The sequence below is a fragment of the Camelus dromedarius genome, chromosome 2, assembly GCF_036321535.1.
Source record: "Camelus dromedarius isolate mCamDro1 chromosome 2, mCamDro1.pat, whole genome shotgun sequence".
Classification (NCBI taxonomy): domain Eukaryota; kingdom Metazoa; phylum Chordata; class Mammalia; order Artiodactyla; family Camelidae; genus Camelus; species Camelus dromedarius.
In genome coordinates, this window is record NC_087437.1 from 57,467,179 (window position 1) to 57,488,054 (window position 20,876).

Genomic DNA, 20,876 nt, shown 5'->3' on the forward strand with positions numbered 1-20,876 from the left:
GTCTTGATGATGCCATACCCTCATGATCAACAACGTTACTTTTTCATCTGGCTCTTCTGGGTTGCCCTGATCATTCTTACGCTCTTTCCTCTTTAGAGTATTGAAAAATAAAAACTTGCTCTTTTTTCACCCACAGGATATTTTTGAAATAAAATACTACTGCTCCTCTAACATGTGCGATACCGTAATGGTTTTGGATAAATGGTCAACGGAAATCATGCTCTGAAAAGAGCAGTATTTCTGTATGATTCGTTAGTACTCTTCCCTCAAATCAGTTTTCTATTTTCTCTCTATTCTGATATATGTTTCAATTTCTTCCTTTTTGTCCCCTTCACCCTCCCTCTCCCCTCTTCTTCCTCCACTTCTGCTTCTGGATGTTTCCTTTTATTCATGTTTTGACACTTCTCGATCTATAGCACACTGAAGCAGAGGGATTTATCCCAGCTTTCAAAGTAAAAGTGAGGTAGAGATTTCATGACAGCATATTCTTCTTCATTCACAGACACAAGGACAAGTGCAAGTTCCTAATAACATAGCCCATATTATGTGTTACTTTAAGGCATAGCATTCACTTGGCATCCCCAGTTCAACGCGTTATGTGAACAGAACACACCCATACGGTGGACACTAGTCTCTGAGTGACTTGACACAGTGAAGGCTGTCATTTTAACAGCTGCCTGAGATGCATGGCTCATATTTCTGTAGAAAGCCCTGCAGTCCTGTATATTATTTTATCACAAATAAAATGCTCCGCTTGCTCATAACATGACCATAAGCTACCAACTTTGTAATAAGATACAGTATTTGCTCTATTTCTTTTTTTTGCTTTATTTTTAAATGCAAGATTGTGCCATTAGAAAAGAAAAAGACCAAATATATATAACTGGGCTTTGAAGTCTTATTAAAAATAAATCCATCCTTTCTTTGTAAGGTTAGGTATGGGTCTTTCCAGGGCAGGCTTTCCATTTAATATTTTTCTATTACATTCTTTTCACTGGTACCTCTGTTGCAAATGCAGTTATCAGAATATGCAGGCATTTCTTGCTATTATAATAGCTCGGAGACCCTGTTTGCAACTTTTAATATTCAATAACCGCTTTTATTTTAAGTGTCATGAATTCCTCTTGGAAAACTTAAACTAAAATAATGCCTTTCTTAAAAGTCTAAAAAAGTGAAATCTCAGGAGTTGCTGTTATTTATAAATTAAACAACTATAATAAACCAGGTTCCAGGTACCATCGCATGAGTATTGTTTGTCTCAGTAGCCACTGTCCTCATAACCACAGCTAATGTTAATTCAGCACTTATTGTATATCTGCACTTTATATATACTAATATTTTCTTTTATTTTTTATTGAAGTGTAGTTGATTTACAGTGTTAGTTTCAGATGTACAGCAAAGTGATTCAGTTATACATATACATATATACATACTATTTTCAGATTTTTTTCCATTACATGTTATTACAAGAAACTGAATATAGTTCCCTGTGCTACACAGTAGGTCATTATTGTTTATCTATTTTATATATAGTAATGTGTATCTGTTTATCCCAAATTCCTAATTTATCCCTCCCCTGCCCTTCCCTTTTGGTAACCATAGTTTGTTTGTTCATGAGTCTATTTTTGGTTTGTAAATAAAATTTGTATCTTTTTTTTTTAAGATTCTACATATAAATGATATTTGTCTTTCTCTGATTTACTTCACTAAATATGATAATCTCTAGGTCCATCTGTGTTGCTGCAAATGGCACTATTTCATTCTTTTTTATGGCTGGGTTATATTCCATTGTAATATATATACCACATCTTCTTATCCAGTCATCTGTCAATAGACATTTAGGTTGTTTCCATGTCTTGGCTATTGTACATATTAAGATTATTTTAAATGACCCTAAAAGGTAGATACTTTTATTGATCCCTCTGGCAAGTAAGGAAACTGAAGAACAAAAAGGATAGTTTGTTCAAAGTAGTGCACTGACACAGGGTAGAATCAGCATTCAAATTCAGGTGTCATTAGCTCCAGGGTTCCTGTTTAATGGTTTAATGTGTCTGGAGAAAAACAAAACTTCATTGCCTGGTCTCAGTCAAAATCTTGACCCCCAAACCTCCTGGGGGCACTCAACACTTTCTGGAATCCTACTTCATTCCTCTAGCCACTTACCTCTCCCATTCTTCCCAAGTGACTATTCGGTACCTCTTTCCTCCTCACACTTTGAAAACGGCCTCAGACCCTCCTCAGACTTGGGTAACAGGCTTGCCTTCTTTCCTTCTTTTCTTTTTCTCCCTCCCCTTTTATCCTTCCTGCCCATCCTTCCTTTTTGTCAATAAGCTCCCACCTTTGTATTTCACTTAGAAAAGAGATGCAGAAGACAAGGTCTTCACATTTCCACCACAAAAGTTACAACCTGCCCACATCTGCTCGCACGTGTTCTGGCTCCCTGCTTGTTACAATACTTGACCTCTTCCTGTCCCCATCTAAACCTCACCCTCCACTTGCCACCTGTGTATTTGATCCCATCCCCTGTAGTCAGTGTTACTCAGGGACCCTCTCTGCTATAATGCCAATCTTCACTTTTTCCCCATCAGTCTAGAAACATGCTGTAGTAGCTTTAAACAAACCAGCCCCACCGTGCAACCGCCATGTTTCTCTCCAACTTGCTCCCCATTTCTCTACTTTCCTTTTGTAACGGGACTCCTCAGAAGGGTCATTTAATGTTATTTTCTTCTTTTCTTTATCTCCTGTTGTAATTTGGATCCACTCCAGTTAGTCTTACTCCCACTACTCCACTGAAATCACTCCTGTCAAGTCACTATTGAATGTACGTTCCAACCCTAATAGTCGAGCCTCATTCAGCAACTCATTGGACGCTCTACCAGCATTTTCGATAAAGATAACTCTGGTCTTAGTTTTGCGTCTTTCTAGCTGTATGGACCTGAGTGAGTTACATCACCTCTCTTAAACTCAGTTTCTTCATATTTAAAACTGAAATGATAACCTTAATCTGTATTCTCCCAAAGTGTCAGCGACTATCAAGTGATACTCCTGTTAGGGAGGAATGTTGAAAATAATAACATATCATGCAAATGTCAAGTAGTACAACTGCTACTAATTATTATTTTTATACCACTGCTGGATTCTTATAAATCATTAAAAAATGGGAAGTCTTGATAGCTGTGAAGGACCTAAGCGTAAAGCTTTGAGTGTCAACATTATTCTGGAATGGAGAATTGGGAAACTTGAGAGGAGGGCTGACAGATAGTTTCCAAATGGAGGCAAGATAACTCCAGTTTCTGATAAAGTTCATAACTGACATGTTATAAAGAACTCCCATCCTATATCAGTTTCCGCCCAAGAAGAATAAAATATGACTAATCTTTTTTATTATTACCAATTTAATCAAATTTTCCTTGGCCTTCTGTAATTCCCAAGAAGAGGAAGGGTTAGATAGCTCTGCTAGTTAATGTACCGTTAAAGAAATTTAATTGTCTTAATAGCAGATCATAGAAGGGTGTGGGCAATTAACAGGAAGCAATTTCACACCTTAATTAATGTCACATGGAATCTCTTTAGAACTGCAGGAGAACATTAAGTGCTGGTTCAGAAGCAATGTATTGCCAAAAGAATGCACCCAGTATGCTGTAAATATTAAAAGAGTTAAGGGACATTGTGAACAAAAAGATCTGTATCTTCATTTAGAGAGAGATCAGAAGCAGTATTTGTGTGCAAGAGAGAGACAGACATGGAAGGACAATGTGTCAGGGGAAGGTAGGGGGGATTTATTAAAGACTAAATTCAAAGCCAGGAAAAAGCTACCTTAAATGAGTTACACTGGTTTGAGGAAAAGAAGGTGTCACAGGCTGGTGGAGATCCCAAACTCAAAAGATGGAGAGAGAGAGAGAGAGAGAGAGAGTTACTATTATCTTTTCTATAATGAAGACAATGAGGGACAGCAAAGGTACCTTTCCCCCCGATCTTTCTGTTTTTGTCTTTTAGTGTGGTTGGGTCCAAAAGAGGATGCTGGAAAACAAACCATCTAGTTCTCATTTCGGTTAATTGAAATAAAAAATCAAAATAATTTGCCATAGTATCCTCCCAACAGGAGCTTTACAAAATCAGGACCCCTGATTTGTTCACTTCTTTGGTGTCTCATTACATAGTTTTTGAAGAGATTATTATTTTCCTTCCAAATTCAATATTCATTGTCTCTAATGCCTTATTCAATACCACACCTCACAGCCTTTCTCCAGGACGTAACACAATAACACAATGTCAAATATCCGAGGGAAAATGAAAAAGGCACCTTGCATTGACTGACAGATTTGAGAAATCCAACTTCCTTACAATGTCTAATCTTCATATCATTCCTGTGAAATAGATGGAATTTATAAGCAACTGCATTTCCAGAGATCACTTAGATTGAAGAAATAAACTATTTTCTCAAAATTACTTAGCAACTCACTGAAAAGAAATTTTACCAGAAGAATTAGACATTTGATTGTCTTTGACTAATTGATTTCTGTCAGGTTACTCTATATTAGTGATCAATTTTTTTGTTTGTTTTTTGTTTTTATTAGTGATCAATTAGGTCCAAAGTTGGTATTACCTCTACTAACTCCATATAGGAATTTAACCCAGCACTGAAGTACAAGCATCCCAACAATAGTAGGAAAAAGGTAAAAAATGTAACATGTTTAATATATTTAATTCCACGGTGCCAGAGTGACAATTTCCTCTATATTAGATTAGGTTTAGTCCAAAATATGGATCACAATAATTTGAATAAATTTAAGTAACTGCCTATGGACAGATTTGATCAAAATAAATCAAGAAACACCAAATTCAGTCTAGAACACTGAGTCTCAAACCCGGCTGTCATCAAAAATCACTTGGACAATAAAATCAGAATACTTTGGAGATTTGATCTGAGAATTGGTAGCTTTTAAGACAACTCAAGATGGTTCTGATACTGATGTTCGGGAAACAATGATCTACATTATACCACTGGGACTTCAGTCAGGTTCTACTAAGTTGAAGCAACAGTCCTCACAGACGAGTGGATAATCTGTAACTGCCCTACAGGTGTGTGAGGGAGCGCACGTGCATGTGCGTGTTAGTCTCGTCTCCCTACTAGAAAGTAAACTGGTAGAAACTGGTAAATGGTCCTTTAGTCCAAGTTTAAGATTTCGGTAGCAATGGCTCTCAATTGCTATTTCCTAATTTTCCTTGACAAAATACATTTCTCTCTCCAGGATTAAGTTATTGAAACTTAAATTTTGGGGAATGAGCACATTCTTTTTAGAGGGGATGGAACTAGATTCTGAATATCCAGCCACCTGCAGGAGCTAAGCAATGAGCTCCTTGAACAATGAGGGAGGAGAAAAGGAGGAGACTCCTGTTCTTTGTCAAAAAGTATGTGGCTGCTGCCTGGGGAGACAGAGGGGGAGGTCCCCATCAAGACAATTTAAATCAGGGGGAGTTGCTTATCTGTGGTGTGAACAATGCTCTGAAAGGGTAAAATTGGGAGCAGTGAAGACTGCTGTTGTCTTCAATTCCAGGGGAGGGTGAGTAAAGGCTGATGTGCGATGTACGTGGTAATGGGTTTAAATATCAAGTCCATCCATCTGTCTGAATAGATGCCCTTGCAACCCCTTATTAACCCCGCCTATGTTCTAAACACGGGAGGGAGGGTGAAATGTGTCGGAAAGGGGGCTGGTGGGTTATTACCATGGAACCAGTGCAGGACTTAAAGATCCTCGCACTGACACAGCTTAATTTGGGGCATCCTGACATTCAAAATGATGCCACCATCAGGACTGGGGAAAAGGCAAAGCTACTTGAAAAACAAAAACAAAACAAGCCTTCCCTTCTCTGACTTTTCCTCCATAAGGGGCCAGTGCCACCAGGGAGGGGGGACATGTACTGTCTGCAGCACTGGGCTCTGGTGGTAACAGTAACAGAGGTGGGCTTACAGGTTTACAAAAATTCCTTTAAAAACTAAAATAACTGACAGCAATATAACTGCATGGAGAATCACTATTTAATTGCTTATATTTTTCGTATTATAATATTAGGATATTGATATCAAAATACAGATGAGATATAAGAGAACGGATCAATGTCAAATCAGTTACAGTATGAGAACTGAAGATCTCCACGAACCGGAAAGGACTTTTTCTTCTAAGGCGCAAGTACATTCTGGATTAAAAAAGGAGAGAAGACAGGAGCATCAACTAGGGTCCTATTAGGCTACCCTGAAGTTACATCTCAGACCTCAGACCACCTCAGGAGTCTTCCTGGAGATTAAACACTTGATCCCTCAAGTCCGAAGGTCACTGCTTGAATTCTCACTCTGCCACTACAAGCTGCTTGATTTGAGACAACTTACTTAATGTCTCTGTGTTTTACTTTCTCCATTTGTAAAATGGGGATCATACCAGAATCTACTTCATAGAAATGGACTGAAAAATAAAAGGGGCAATAAATGATACGTGCTTAGCACAACACCTGTACAAAGTGAGCACTTACAAAGCTGTTAGCGAACATTGCTCAGAAAAGTTAACTTTGCTCTCTAAGACACAAAGACATTCCTAGGGAATTAAAAGGCCTTTGGTCTGAAATGAATTAAGTTCTTGTTTTCATCTTCGGGAGTGCTTCTCATCACATTTTATAAACTCCACACCTAAGCTTTCATTCCCACAATCTAAAGAGACAACGAGCCTTGGAAGTAAATCCAAGTATTAGTGAACCTGATTTAGAACGGACTATTTTTTCCCCCCAGAACAAAAGTAGAATCATTCTAAAGCATCAGTAAATAAGTAAAATGAAAACAAAACAATCAACCAAAAGCTTTCTATAAGAAAATTAGGAAATCAGAGCTCTTCTAAAGTAAAGATGATGGCAGGGTAAAGCAGGGGCTCTTAGCTGTCCCAACCCCAACCTGCCATTCTCCCCAAATGACTAGACACTTACCTGTGGTGTGGCCCTCTAGGAGGAAGACTACAGTCTTAATCTTCCCTGCACCTAAGTGTGACCACGTGCCTGAGTTGTGGTCAGTGGGATGTAAACATCATATGGAGAACAGGGATCATCTTGAAGAGAATACTGGCACAAAGCTTTTGCCTCCATCTTTTTCACCCCTTCTTCTGCTCTCTGGGATGGGGATGCCTGTTGGATCATGGGGATAAGGGCAGATCCAGGGCCACTGTCTGTGGCTGTGCTGGGCACAGTGTCGGGCACAGTGGTACAACACACTGGGGAGAGTGGCACTCAAAGCTGGACAGAGCCGAGGTCCCTCACAACTGGGAAGCCATGGAATCAGCCCTGGACAGTGGGTTTCTTGATTTGGTTTGTGAGACAATAAAACTTTGTATGATTAAGCTGTTCTTCCATGGGCTTTGTGTTGTATGCAACCAAACTGAATTCTACCATATACAGTTGGAATGTCTAGTTGTCTTTTCCCACATTTGGACTGAAATGCAGCAAATACGTAGAATTAAGGCAGCTCTCAAACTAGGACCATGGTAATTGTATACATTTCTCTTGGAAATGCATACATGATCACACAGACCCAAAACGTTTGGCTAGCTGAAGTGTGACAGAAGTCATGATTAGGAGGGTAGGTTAAAGGTGTTTCTTTTTCTTTGGGGGGGCGGGGTGGGATTCAGTATGAAATGTATTATTCATAAAAGGAACATTTTATTTTATAAATAAAATAAAACACGTGGACTTCTTACTTTTCCTGTATACTTTCCTGAATTTTCTAAAAATTGTTAATGAGCATGTACAAGAAGTCCACTTAAATGCACAAATAAAAATGATGCAGTAGTTTTAGTAGCTGACTCATCCTGCACCCAGAGTGTCTGCGTCTACCTAAACCCCATCTCTCACTTCACATGTTCTGAACCTGACTAGCTCTGAAGGTAGGTTTAAATGTCAACCTTCCAGTATCTTCCTTCTGATGGAAGTGATAGCTCCTTCCCTAAATCCCAGTCTCATTTCCGGCAACATGTAATACATCACTTTTTACGTCACACTATTGTCATTAGTAAACATATTTCATATCTCCAAGAATATTATAAAGTTTTCTGGAGCATATAGTCCTTCTCCGTCTTTATATCCACTGGCTAAGTCACAGAATAGCCATGCACTGTCTCAGTTTTCCCATTTTTTCCACAAGGAAGCTGATCTAATGGTTTATGTGACTTTCAGAGAAGAGCGTTACGTTGGTTAATGTTTAGACCACTGCTGCCTTCTTAGCCTGTTTTAAAAATCTTGACTGAATACAGTAAATGTGATCATCCAAAAGATATATTCTCATCTGACTTAGAAAACCAGTCGCCAAAAAAATGGGTTTCCTCAGCATAAAATTATTTATCCCACTGATCAATTTTAAATAAGTGGCCACTACATTAAGTGACCAAGGGAGGGCAAGTTATAGGCTCAGTTGAGAAGGATAAAATTTAATATGGTAACATTTATTGATCACAGTAAATAGAATATTATTTTCTTTCCTTAAAACTACAAAGAAAAATTAATGTATTATTTTGTTCATTATGTTCTCAGATTTATTCACAAAGATGTAGCAATTAGACTATAAACATTTCTGAAAGCCTTGTGAAAATTTTAAAAGCCCTGTAATAGTATTATTGGTTTTTCAAGAGGGTAGCCTGAGAAATTAAATTATTGTGTTCAATAAAGAAGGAAATTCATTCCAAATGGTCAATATCACTATTTTTCTGCTTTGACAAGTTCTCTAGCCTGTATATTCAATCAGTTGTTTTCTAAGTGCCAAGTATCCGTAATATAGGTTTTTTGTTTTTTGTTTTTTGTTTTGAGAGGAAGAAGTACTACTGTGTTTTCTGACTCTTTGTTCTCATCTGTTGCATTACAATCTCTGTTGAGTGACAGGACAAGGGACAGAACTGGCATCAACACACAGATGGAGGCTGAAGAAGAGAAGTTTGTCTCATACCTTCAATAGGTTTTGGTACAAAATGTGATGAGGGCTTGGTTTTCTTCACTCTGTTCCCCTTCATAATTTGACCTTCTTTATTGAGTCCCAGAAACCACGCTCGGCCTGATTCTTGCTGACGGTACAGTGTGGAGGAATAGATCACGTAGTAGTTTTCAAACACAGACTCCTTAAATTTGCACTCTGGAGTGAAAACATCCTGCAGGGAAGAAAGAATACGGAAGAGAGAAAGGATTGAATAATGAACCAGCAACTGCCTAAATCCAGTAAGCCTGAAATACAGGTCGTCTGCTAAGAAAAAATAAGCAATAATGCATGTAATCTCTGTTAACGCTCGGTTGTCAAGATTCAGCATGCAAAGTCAAGAAACAAGATTTCCTTTCTAAACAAACTTTACTCCACAGAACCAACTGCTCAGGGTTGAATCACACCTTGGGCTAATATCATTCGAGACTGTGCCCAGGTCCAAACTCTGATCTCAGTATAATGCTTTGTAAAATTTAAGAGAACGGCCATTGTGCATTTTAGTGGGCCGTAGCATACAAAGTGTACCCCTGGGAATCAAAATATAACACAGTGCAGCACACACAGGCTCAGCAGATGCTTTTGAAGGGGCTACCCTCTATGCTCACAAATCTATTAAGCAGCCAAAGCTTGTTCTATGCAATCACCAATATACTATTTTGCTTAATGTTAGTAACTTTCCCGTTAATTTCTCTGGAATCTTTTTTTAATTAGTAACGAAAATTTCAGGCAAAAATACCCGGTAAAAGGTAGTAGAAAAAAGAATATTACCATTACATTGTATGATCTCCAATGAAACACAGCATGAGAGTTTTAGTTCAAGAAAGAACCTCAAAAATCCTCTACCTCGCCTCCATCATTTGATAAGTGAGACAACCAAATGGTGAGATGATTATAAGTTAAACAACCACCAAATTACAGCGTCAATGCCAGAACTCACATTTATTGTTTCACAATCACTGCCTCAAGTTCACCTCTTCTGCCTGAGTCTTGTTTAGTGACTTACAATAAGATTTTATAATCAACACAATCAAATCAAATCCTAACATGTCAAATGAACAAAATGTATTTCATGGAAAGAAGAAATTCCTCCCATTCCAAGAGGAGCAGAAGAAAAGCAAATGTGACAGCATCTTCTTCAGCTACAAGTAAGAATCCTACACGTCAAACATATTCATGAGAGTCACAGTCATCTTCACCACGTAATGGGAGAATCTCTTCCTTGTAACCCTTTCAATGAAAGGCCCCAGCGATTTAATGCAGTTACACCTGGGATTAAGTTACATGGAACTAAAGCTGTTGAAACCATGTCCTTGGAGGTGATTCTTCCAAACTAATCCCTTGGCTTCACTTGCAGAGAGCTACAGGGATGCATCTGCAGGAACTGATGAAGGGCTTCAAGGATACAAGGCACTACTGGAAGGACTCCGTTGATTTTAAATGGCTCAAAAATTATAGGCAAAAAAAAAAAAAAAAAAAAGAGGCTTAAAAAATGGGAAAGGAAAGGAAAGGAAATGGAAAGGTGGTTGTAGACATTAAAATAATAATAGTAGTGATGGTATTTCAATAATAATAATAATTTTGATAATAAAAGTATGATGTCACAGAGTACTCTCAGTTTAAGTAAACTTAGTGGCCTTAGGAATCAAAGAAACAAATGACTTTGCAGTAACATTTCACATCTGCTACGATGGCCATACCAAAAAGGATGGATAATAGTAAGTAGTTTCTTTAAACCCTCATATCTTGCTGGTGAAAATGTAAATGATGCAGCAGCTGTGGGAAATAGTTTGGCAGTTCCACAAAGGGTTAAACGTACAGTTACCATACGGTCCAGCGATTCTACTTCTAGATATACACCTATGAGAGTGAAAACACATGTCCACACATAAACTTGTGCACAAACACTCAGAGCAGTGTTATTCTGACATCTGTCAATGGAAGAATGGATGAACAAAATGTGACACAGCCATACAGAGGAATGTTACTTAGCCATAAGAAAGGATGGCGTGCTGACTCATGTGACAACACAGATGAACCTCAAAAACATTATTTCACAGAAATATGAAAATTTGTAGATAGATAAAAAGCTGCTTAGTGACAGTTCAGTTTGCTGCCTTTATTTTAAAAAGTAACTGAAGCCCATGATAGTGAAATAACTGTCTTGTGAGTCACAGGGTGTTAGAGGAGACCCGGACCCTGGGCTAGAACCCTGGCCCCAGGCTGCTGGTTCAGTACCTTTTCCCATGTCACACGATACTTTCTTACAGTTGAACCAAGCCTATTTTCGATACCACGCTGTTGATTGGAGGTAAACCATCATAAAAACCACATCTACCAGGTATAATTACTTTTATTTAATAAATTGGTGAAATCCTAGGTTTCTGTTTAGTTTCAAGACTGTTTAAAGTCTGCTCTAGAACAACAAAGGTCCAGAATATTGGGCAGGGACTGTAGTCCTGGGGGCAGGCGCCAGGAACAGCATTAGGTACGGACGGAGCCTTGAACTTCTCAGTCGGTAAATGGGGATCCCAGATGCAGCATCCAGGTCATAATCAGATATAAAAAGTCACATGGAGTATTCCATTTAATATTTTAAAGGGGCTATGCAAGCGGGGAGGGTGTAGCTCAGTGGTGGAGTGCATGCTAACCATCCATGAATTCCTGGGTTCAGTCCCCAGTACCACCATTACAAATAAATAAACAAGCCTAACTACCTCCCCCACCAAAATAAATTTTGAAAACTTTTAAATTTAAAAATTAAAAAAATTTTTAAGCCAAAGGCATTTAAAAATAAAAAAATAAAATAAAGGGGTTATGCAGGATCTGAATTCAGAAATGAGGCAACTGGTAACACCTGACCAAGGGAAAAACATTTCAGGAGGGAAAAACGGCAAGAGCTTAGTGTTGGCACTTCTACGGGGCACAGGCAACCTCCCAGAAATGGTGAGGAAAACCCTAAGAACACTGAGCCAGCGTGGATACTCATGCTAAGTGCAACCTTTACCATATTTTCACAATTTCAATTTCAATATAAAGTTGGGCATTGAAGTATTTACAGTACATTTGCTGTTATCACTCTATTTGTGTAGTGAGAAGTCAAGTCTTATACTTGGAGTAGGAAAATTGGGGTTTGCTTCTGGATCCATACATTTTGGCTGTGGGACTTTAGGTAAGTGGTTGAGCTTTTTTGACTTCCCTATTTTTCAATTGTAAACTAAGTTATTTTAAGGAATATAAGATGATGGCTATGGACATACATTGTAAACTTAGAGAATCTTTACAAAAAATTCTAACACACTATTATTCTTACATTTTTTTCCCTTATAGCAAGAAAAATAAAATCAACCATGTAACTAGACATTGAATTCTGTGTTTTTGTCACAGACGATGACATCTACCCCAGGGTCCAGGACCCTATACCACAAGTTAAGCTCTATCCTAGACTGCTTCCACTATAGCCAAAACAAATAATAGATACTCACATATTTTAAAAAATCATCTAAAGCTTTTGGCAAAGACCTGGGCAATCACCTATATTCAGAAGAGGTTCCGAGGTTATAAAAGTATGCTCAGATTGACAATAAATCTAATGTGTAATAGAGACGGGCAGGCTTTGAGCCAAGGTGACAAAATCCTAGACTATCTCAATCCAGGGTGTATAATGAAGAAAGAGTAAGTAGCTAGTATAAGGAGGGATTTCTTCCCTTTTGTAAAACTAACTAGCAGTTGTGTTGCATCTCATAAATGGTATTTGTTTATTGCTGTAATCCTGAGCGCTCAGGTCAAAGTAGGTACTTAGCAAAGCTTACAGAAACATTTGTTGATGAAATAGAAACATCCCCATATGCACATCATGTGGGTAGACATGTGAAACGCTAGGTTTATTTCTCACATTTATTACTCTAACATATTTCTAAATCTTTAATATATTCTACTTAAACTGACCTTGATTTAAATAGAATATGAATACGACTTTTGAGAGTGCTTTTAAATTATTTTTGAGCACTCACTTTTTAAGCAGCATTTGCACAACTTTTTGTTGTTCTTCTAGCATGGTACAGGTCATTATATGACCAATTCTTCACATTCCAAAGACCTATTCATCCTAGCCTTGTCTTGGAAAGTTAAGGACACCCACCCATTTCATTCCAGATGACAAATGAATGCTGGAACATCACTTAAGCCCAAGGCCACCACTCATGACTCCCTTCAGTCTCTCCCCATCCGTCTGATTCTAGTCTACTCTCTCTAGAATTCTTCTCTCTGATCCCCAGCTTCATAGTTTCGTGTTCTGCCTTGATGTGTCTCCCGTATCTCTTCCTGCTCTTCTCTCTGCACTTAGACAACTGAGATCCTACACAGGTTTTGGCTTCTCCCATCAGTCTTAGGCTCTGCCACCACACAGTATGAGATGCTACTTTCTGAGCCAGCCTCTGACTGTGTCAGTCTTGGCTCACCCCACCCCCATATGAATGACATTCTCCTTTAGATGTAAGTATCATGAGGAACAAGGAGACAGAGATTTAAGGAATTTGATAATTATACGGATAAAATGTTATATTTCTTGCCATGATTATCACTGAGTTTTCATCACATACTAATTCCTAGACATGCCCACACTTCCTAACCCTCAAATTGTACTTTATTCAAGTTGTCCTCTCTACTTCTCTAACAGGCCATGACAAATGCTCTTCTCAGTTACTGCAGATAACTGTGAACTTGCCCTCTTTTAGCTTCTCATAGTATTTAAATACTAATGTTTACTAAAAAATTAGTATTTAATGCACTTTGCCTTGTATCATGATGGCTTTTCTTGCTCCCATCCTAGACACTTGCTTCATCAGTATCTATTAGGAAGTTTAGCACTCAATTTATTCTGGTTGAAGTAAATGATAAAAAATGTTTTAAGGAAACAACAAAGACAACAACAAGTGATAAGACAGCAGTGAGTGACAGTAGTGACTCTGTCTCTTCAGTTGTATGATCTTGGATGTGCTATTTAATTTTGATAAATCTTTGTTTTATCATTCATAAAGTGGAGACAATAGTTCTTGCATTAAAAAATTTTGTGAAGACACTTAAGATCTGCCCTTTAGCAAATTTCAAGTATATAATATAATATTGTTGACTACAGTCACACTGTTGCACATTAGCTCTCCAGAACTATTTCATTTTGCACAACTAACTTTGTCCTCCTTGACCAACACCCCTGATTTCCCCCTCCTCTGGCCCCTCGTAACCATCATTCTACTCTGCTTCTATAAGTCTGACTATTTTAGATTCCAATCTAAATTCAACACATTTATCTTTCTGCATCTTGTTTATTTCACTTAGCCTAATATCTGCCATGCTGTAGCAAATGGCAAGATTTTCTTCTTTTTAAGGCTGAAATATATATATATATATATATATATATATATATATATATATATATATATATATACACACACACATATACATATATATATAATTTTTTTTCTTTATCATCTGTTGACAGGCACTTAGGGTGTTTCCATATCTTGGCTACTGTGAACAGTGCTGAAATAAATATGAGAGTGTGGATATTTCTTCAAGATCTTAATTTAATTTCCTTTGGATATATCCCCAACTGGGACTGCTGGATCATAAGACAGTATAATAACAAAAAAAAAAAAAAAAAAAGAAAGAGAGAGAGAGAGAAACAAGAGAGAAAATGAAAGAAAATGGTAGCTATGTTAATTAGTTTGATTATAATGAGTATTTCACAATGTATACATATATTAAATCATCAAGATGTATAATTTTTAATTGCCAAATCTACTTCAATAAAGCTGGGAAAATTCATCATGGGTTACATTCAAGTATAGCTGAAATGAGATAATAGATGATGCCAAGTGTTGAAATGGATATGGAGCAACCAGACTTCTCATACATAAATGATGGTAAATAGATTGGTAAAACCACTTTGAAAAACTGTTTGGCAGTATTGATAAGAATAAGTATATCCCATGATTCAACAATTCTACTCCTGGATTTATACCCAAATGAAACCTCTCTATCAATCAACTTATTTATCTATCTAATCTCCCCATTACAAGAATGGTAATAGGAGCTCTATTCATATTAGCCCTCAAGTGGAGACAACCCACAGGGCCATCAAGAGTAGAATGAGTATGTAATATATTCTGCTAATAAGATATTATAGAGCAGTGGGAATTAACAAACTACAACTATACGCAACAATGTGGATGATTCTCACCAACATAATATGAAGCAAAATAAACCAAACAAAAAAGACAGCTACATACTATATGATTTCAATTGTATAAAGCTCAGAGGCCGGTAAAACTAACCTATTGGGGTAGAGTTTAGGATAGTGATACCTTTGTTTAGGGAGGGAAATGATTGAGATGAAGCAAGGGGAGGAATCCGGGGTGCTGGCAATGATCTACTTCTGGATCTGGGTGCTGGCTACACAGGTGTGTTCACTTGATGAAAATTCACTGAGTTCTATGACAGTTTGTATACTTTTTTATGTGTTTTATTGGTCAATAAAAAAACCCATACTAGCAGAGTCAAAAAAATGTGGTGAAGATTTAGTAAAATGACAAATACTACTTCTCAAAATCAGTCCTTCTCTCAAAATCAAGTTTTTCCCACACAATTAGCTAACATATGATGAATGAAAATATTATACCAGTGACATTCATTCATGGGTTGTAGACAGATTTGGTTCATGTTGAACATATAATGCTTTGGATCACATAATTAATTCAAGAAAAATATTTTCCATCTTCTCTCCAACTCATTCATTCTACTCACTTTTTATCACAGTCCCTTATGTAACACACATGTTTACGTGTTTTATTTATAAATAGTGCTTGTGAAACTGCCTAATTCAAAACTAACCATTTGTAATTTCCTACAATAACATCAAAACATAAAATAAAGAGAATAGAAAAAAAGAATTGCCCACAACACATGAAGAAATGCACAATAAATATTTCCTGGAAAACCATTTGGATTCTCTAAATTTCTGGATTATTATCCACTGATAACTTTCCAAATGCCACACCAGCCTTTGGCACCTCAGTTAACCTCTTTGAACTTCAAATTCCTCTACTGTAAAACTGATGCCACGCTTACTACAGACTCATAAGGCTATAAAGATCAAATTACGTATGTGCCAGCTCTTTGATACCTACAAACACCTATACAATTATTTGAGATTATTTCTTTTACATAGAAAACTTTGAAACCACAACTTGAAAAGTTTCTACATTTTAGAGTGACAACTGCTTGGAACACATTTTCTGAGGCATAAAGAATGTTATGTGATTCAGTCACAACCACTGTTGCTCCTTTCTACCTTTATTTGCCAAATGTATGCTTTCTAACTCAAGTAGGAAAACACAACTTGTATAATCCTGTATAGTTGATATAATTAAATGGTACCAATTACGATTTGTCTTCATACAGTTCTCTGCAGATCTCCATTTCCTTCTTATTGCTCTGGCTGTAATAATCCGTGGGATGAATGTGCAGCCACTGGTCTCCTTGCGATTTCTCAAAAACATGCATAAACCATTTCAAGTCCTACACAATTGACATCCTTTGTTCTTCAAAACCTCATCAGCAGCTTATTAACATGGCTCGATCCCTCACTCCATCCAGGTCACTGCTCAAGTGTGACTATCTGAGACCTCACCTGACTACCTTACATAATTTAGCACCTCCTCCAGTCATGTTCTAATCCTTTACTTTGTTTTCTCCTTCACAATTTAACACTACCTGTTTAAGCTTTATGAAGGTAGTTACTGCGACTGCTAAATTCCCCTCAAATTCTCAACAGTTCTTGGAATTAAATATATATACGGTGAAAAGACATCATGAGACCTGGAGTTTTATTCCTGTGTATCTCTAATTTGTGTTCAAATTGGGATAATCACTTTCCTCCTTAGCCTGAGTTCCCCTAAGTATAAAACAGAATTGTTTGTTAAACCAGGCAATCGGAAATGTTCCTTTGACTTAAACCTTCTATAACTTTATCATTCATATAAAATAGTTAAATAATTTCTTGAAGTTAAGAAGTCAGTATAAAATACTGTAATTTCAAAAACAGTGCTTACCTACCAAAAAGAAATGGTAGTAACATATTAAGAGAACAAAAATGTAAAAGAAATGTAATCAGAGAAAATAAACTTTGCTATTATATAAGTAATTATGACTAATGATTCTCCCTATGAAATATAAAAATTACTAATATTTCAAACATATGCTAGATACAAAGAACACTCTTGTTTTGATTTTTTGCCTTTCCAATTAGAAACCAAAATCTAAATTCTTTTTAATGTACAAAAGCATCTTCTCTGTTTGCTGTACAACCTTGTTTATTGGGCTGTGTATCAAAAGAAAGAAATAAAAAACTTGATTTTTTTACAACACAATTTGTGTCCAACAACTTGAGAGACACATAGTTCCTTTGGTCTTAACCTCTGAATATTCAGCTGTGAAGCTTCCAGTTTGCTAACTTTATTAGTGGCTTTTAGAGGCACAGAACTTGAAAACCCTTGGAATATTAGCAGTTGCTTTGTTAACTGTGTTGTCAGACATAATGATATTAAATCAAGCAAGAGAAGCATTGTTTTCCATCCTGACAAGCGGCAAAGCAAATGCTAAAATACATTATCTCAAATGAAGCATTAAAAAAAAACTAGGTTGCTTTGACTAGAACAAGTCTAATTTTATAACTTAAAAAAAACTCTACAGATATGGGAATCTTTATCTATATACTTTGAGGTATTTTTTGCTGGAAAATTATTGCGCTAACTTCTCTAAAACTAAAGGTTTTTTTGTTAACACTTTCTTTGCAAAATCTTGCAGAGCAACAAGATAAATTTATATCATCATAAAATAGTGAAAACTTTAGTGTATTGGAAATGTACTTTTGGAGGCAGATAGAAACAAAGATTGAACTCCCCTGAGTTTTTAACTTGGACAAGTTACTTGATTTCTCTACAGCTCAGTTTCATCACCTGTAAGTTAACACTGATTATACCTTCACCGTAAGGTTATGATTATTAAACAAGACAACAAAGGTCTGCTGAATGTAGTATCTAGAGTATTACTTACTTTCCTTGTTTTCTATAATTTTCAGATGAGAATGAGAATAGAGTTGCCTGAACAGTAGGTTGAAAAAAGTCACTTTATTTGTGGGATTCAAATAATGTGTCCTGAGTTTCTCTTCCCTGTAACAGGCTAATCATGGCTATGTTGCTTAAGGCTCAGTTTGGTCATCTGTTGACAGAGCACAACGATAATCTGACCATTTCTCTTTCTCTGGGAGAGGATGGTTTTGATGTCAATCTGAGATAAGTGATGCAGTGCTTTTCAGGTTCTTAACACCTTCTAAGGAGGCAAAATACCACAGCATGATTTGACTTACCCTCTAGCCAGAAGCCTGCAAGTATAGAGATGGGGTGAGGAATTGGAATTTAGGAGGCCAGTGGGTGAGGGGATATATCATGCTGCAATTCACTGTTATCACCAGAATTATTCCCAGAAGTTTGAATGTTCTACTAGAGATAGAGAGGAGGTACTGGGGGAACAGTGCAATTCTTCATTACCAATACCATTAGTTCTTATGAAGTAAGCAGGTACACAGTATGTAACCAAATGCTCCTCTATGACTGAGTTTGAACATCAGAGCAAGTCTGCTGAATACCCTCAACACATTCATGCAAGAGGATGTGTTTCTTGGGGGCCTCAGCCTCTCTCTTTCCTCTTGAGGATAAGGATGAAAGTGGAAATGTTTTCAAATTTCCGTATTTCTATTCAAACATTGTTATGCCTTTTGGAAAGTCATTTTGAATACTCTAAAGGGCCCCAAAAATGACCAACTAAGGATGGAAATATGCCTTTTTTACATGAAATTTCCCAATTTAAAAAATTTCCTCAGTCAACTTTCATGAAGTCAGAATAACCGGGATCAAATTTAATTTCCTGATGTAAACCAATAAAACCGGACATAATATCCAAGCACTTGTTAACTGGAATTGCAGGGTTTTGATCTCTGAGAGGAGGAAAATGCATAGGCACCATGTTAACCTTGGCTTTCTTCAAGGGCACTTTTCAACCCTGAAATGGAGAGGTGAAGCTGAAGTATAGCATTGTGTGTTTTGCTTTGTTTTGTTTTTTGAGCTGTGGTGTCAGAAACTGGAGTCTGGGACAGCTAAAGGGACTTGAATTTCGGAGCAACGGTGCCAGAGAAAAGGAAGGTGGTACAACTGGGAGGAGTCTGTGTGGGAATTTCCTTGAGGATCCTGGGTTTATGGATAGACAGCACATGCTCAGAATGGGCGTCTCAAGCCTACATAGAACAGCTACTGTGAGATTGGGAACCGAATGGACATACCATGGTTGGACAGGGCTGGGATGTGATGAACTTCTAGACAAGACAGACACCTGAATGAGCACCCTGGACATTTGTGGGGATCTCAGAATGGCCATTTCAGGATCACATGCTTAATAAGGTCTCTCCCTACCTCAGACTAAAGACAGAAGCAAAATAGTCAAGACCTAAACACACACACACACACACACACACACACACACCCTGACAAGATCAAGAGGATTTACTAGTTTTTACTCTAAAAGTCAGGGGGAAAGGCACACACTCATATCATACACATGTCTAACATACAATAAAAAATTATAAAACATAGGTATAAGCAAGGCAATGTAATCCATAACCAGCCAACTAAGCAGTCAATAGAAGAGACCACAAGTTGATCCAGATGTTAGAATTGGTAGACAAGGACTTTAAAACAGCTCTTGTTCTTATGTTATAGGACTTAAAGAAAAGGACATAATGAGTAAACAAACAAGAAATATCAGCAAAAAATTGGAAATCATGAAAAAGGAAATGAGATTTTTAGAACTGAAAAGGACAATACTTAAGGGAAAAAATACTGGATGTACTTCTTGACAGACTAGAAACTGGCAAATGAAAGCATCATTGAACTTGAAGACAAATTAATAGAAATTATCCAAGCTAAAATACACAGACACATATTTGACTCCCCGACTCAAACCACAAAACAGACTCAGTAATCACTGACAATGTCCAACAGTCTAACCTATGTGGAAGCAAAAGAAATAGAATAAGGCATAAAAATAAATGGTGATCAAAATTTATCAAATATGATAAAAATGAATATTTCTACAGATCCATATCAAAGAAGCCCAGCTAACTCCAATCAGGATAAATACACCAAAACTATGCCCATGCACATTATAACTAAACTTCTGAAAAATAAAAATAAAGAAAAAAAATTAAAATAAAGCAAAGAAAGGACAAAGACAAATGAAACACAGGTGAAAAATGAAGGTGAGAAGACAACGGGATAACATCATTAAAGTGCTAAAGTAAAAAACAAATTGAATCCATAATCCTATATCCAGTGCATATATCCTTCAAACTTGGTAAGATAAAGTGAACATGTTTTCAGATAAACAAAATGAGTGAATTCATTTCTAGCAGACTTGAATTATAATAAATGCTGAAAGATATTATTCAGACTGAAGGGAAATTATGCCAGATGGAAACTGATATAGGAAGGAATAAATACCACTGGAAATCATAAATGTGTTGATAAATATAAAAGAACATACGTTTTCTTCTTTTAATTTTTAAAGCAAAAATAATAACGTGCTGAGAGCGTTATAATATAAAAACATATGACATTGCAGAAAGAACAGGGGTTTAACTGAAATACATTGTTTTAAAAAGGTTCTTACATTTCATGTGAGGTGTTTAATCTTAACTCTAAGCAGACTGTCACAAAGTAAGTATCTCTGTTGTACTCTCTAGAGCAAAAACTATATACAAAAGGGT

The 20,876-nt window shown here is 36.9% G+C and overlaps 1 protein-coding gene across 3 annotated transcripts in view; it reads right to left on the bottom strand.

The window, feature by feature from the left end:
* Window positions 1-20,876, bottom strand: part of FGF12 (fibroblast growth factor 12) — a 503,860-nt gene that overhangs the window by 9,383 nt on the left and 473,601 nt on the right. For all 3 annotated transcript variants that reach the window (XM_010994373.3, XM_010994372.3, XM_010994371.3), the window contains one exon: window positions 8,975-9,173. In XM_010994373.3, coding sequence (XP_010992675.1) covers window positions 8,975-9,173 — 199 coding nt within the window. The remainder of the gene's footprint in view (window positions 1-8,974; window positions 9,174-20,876) is intronic.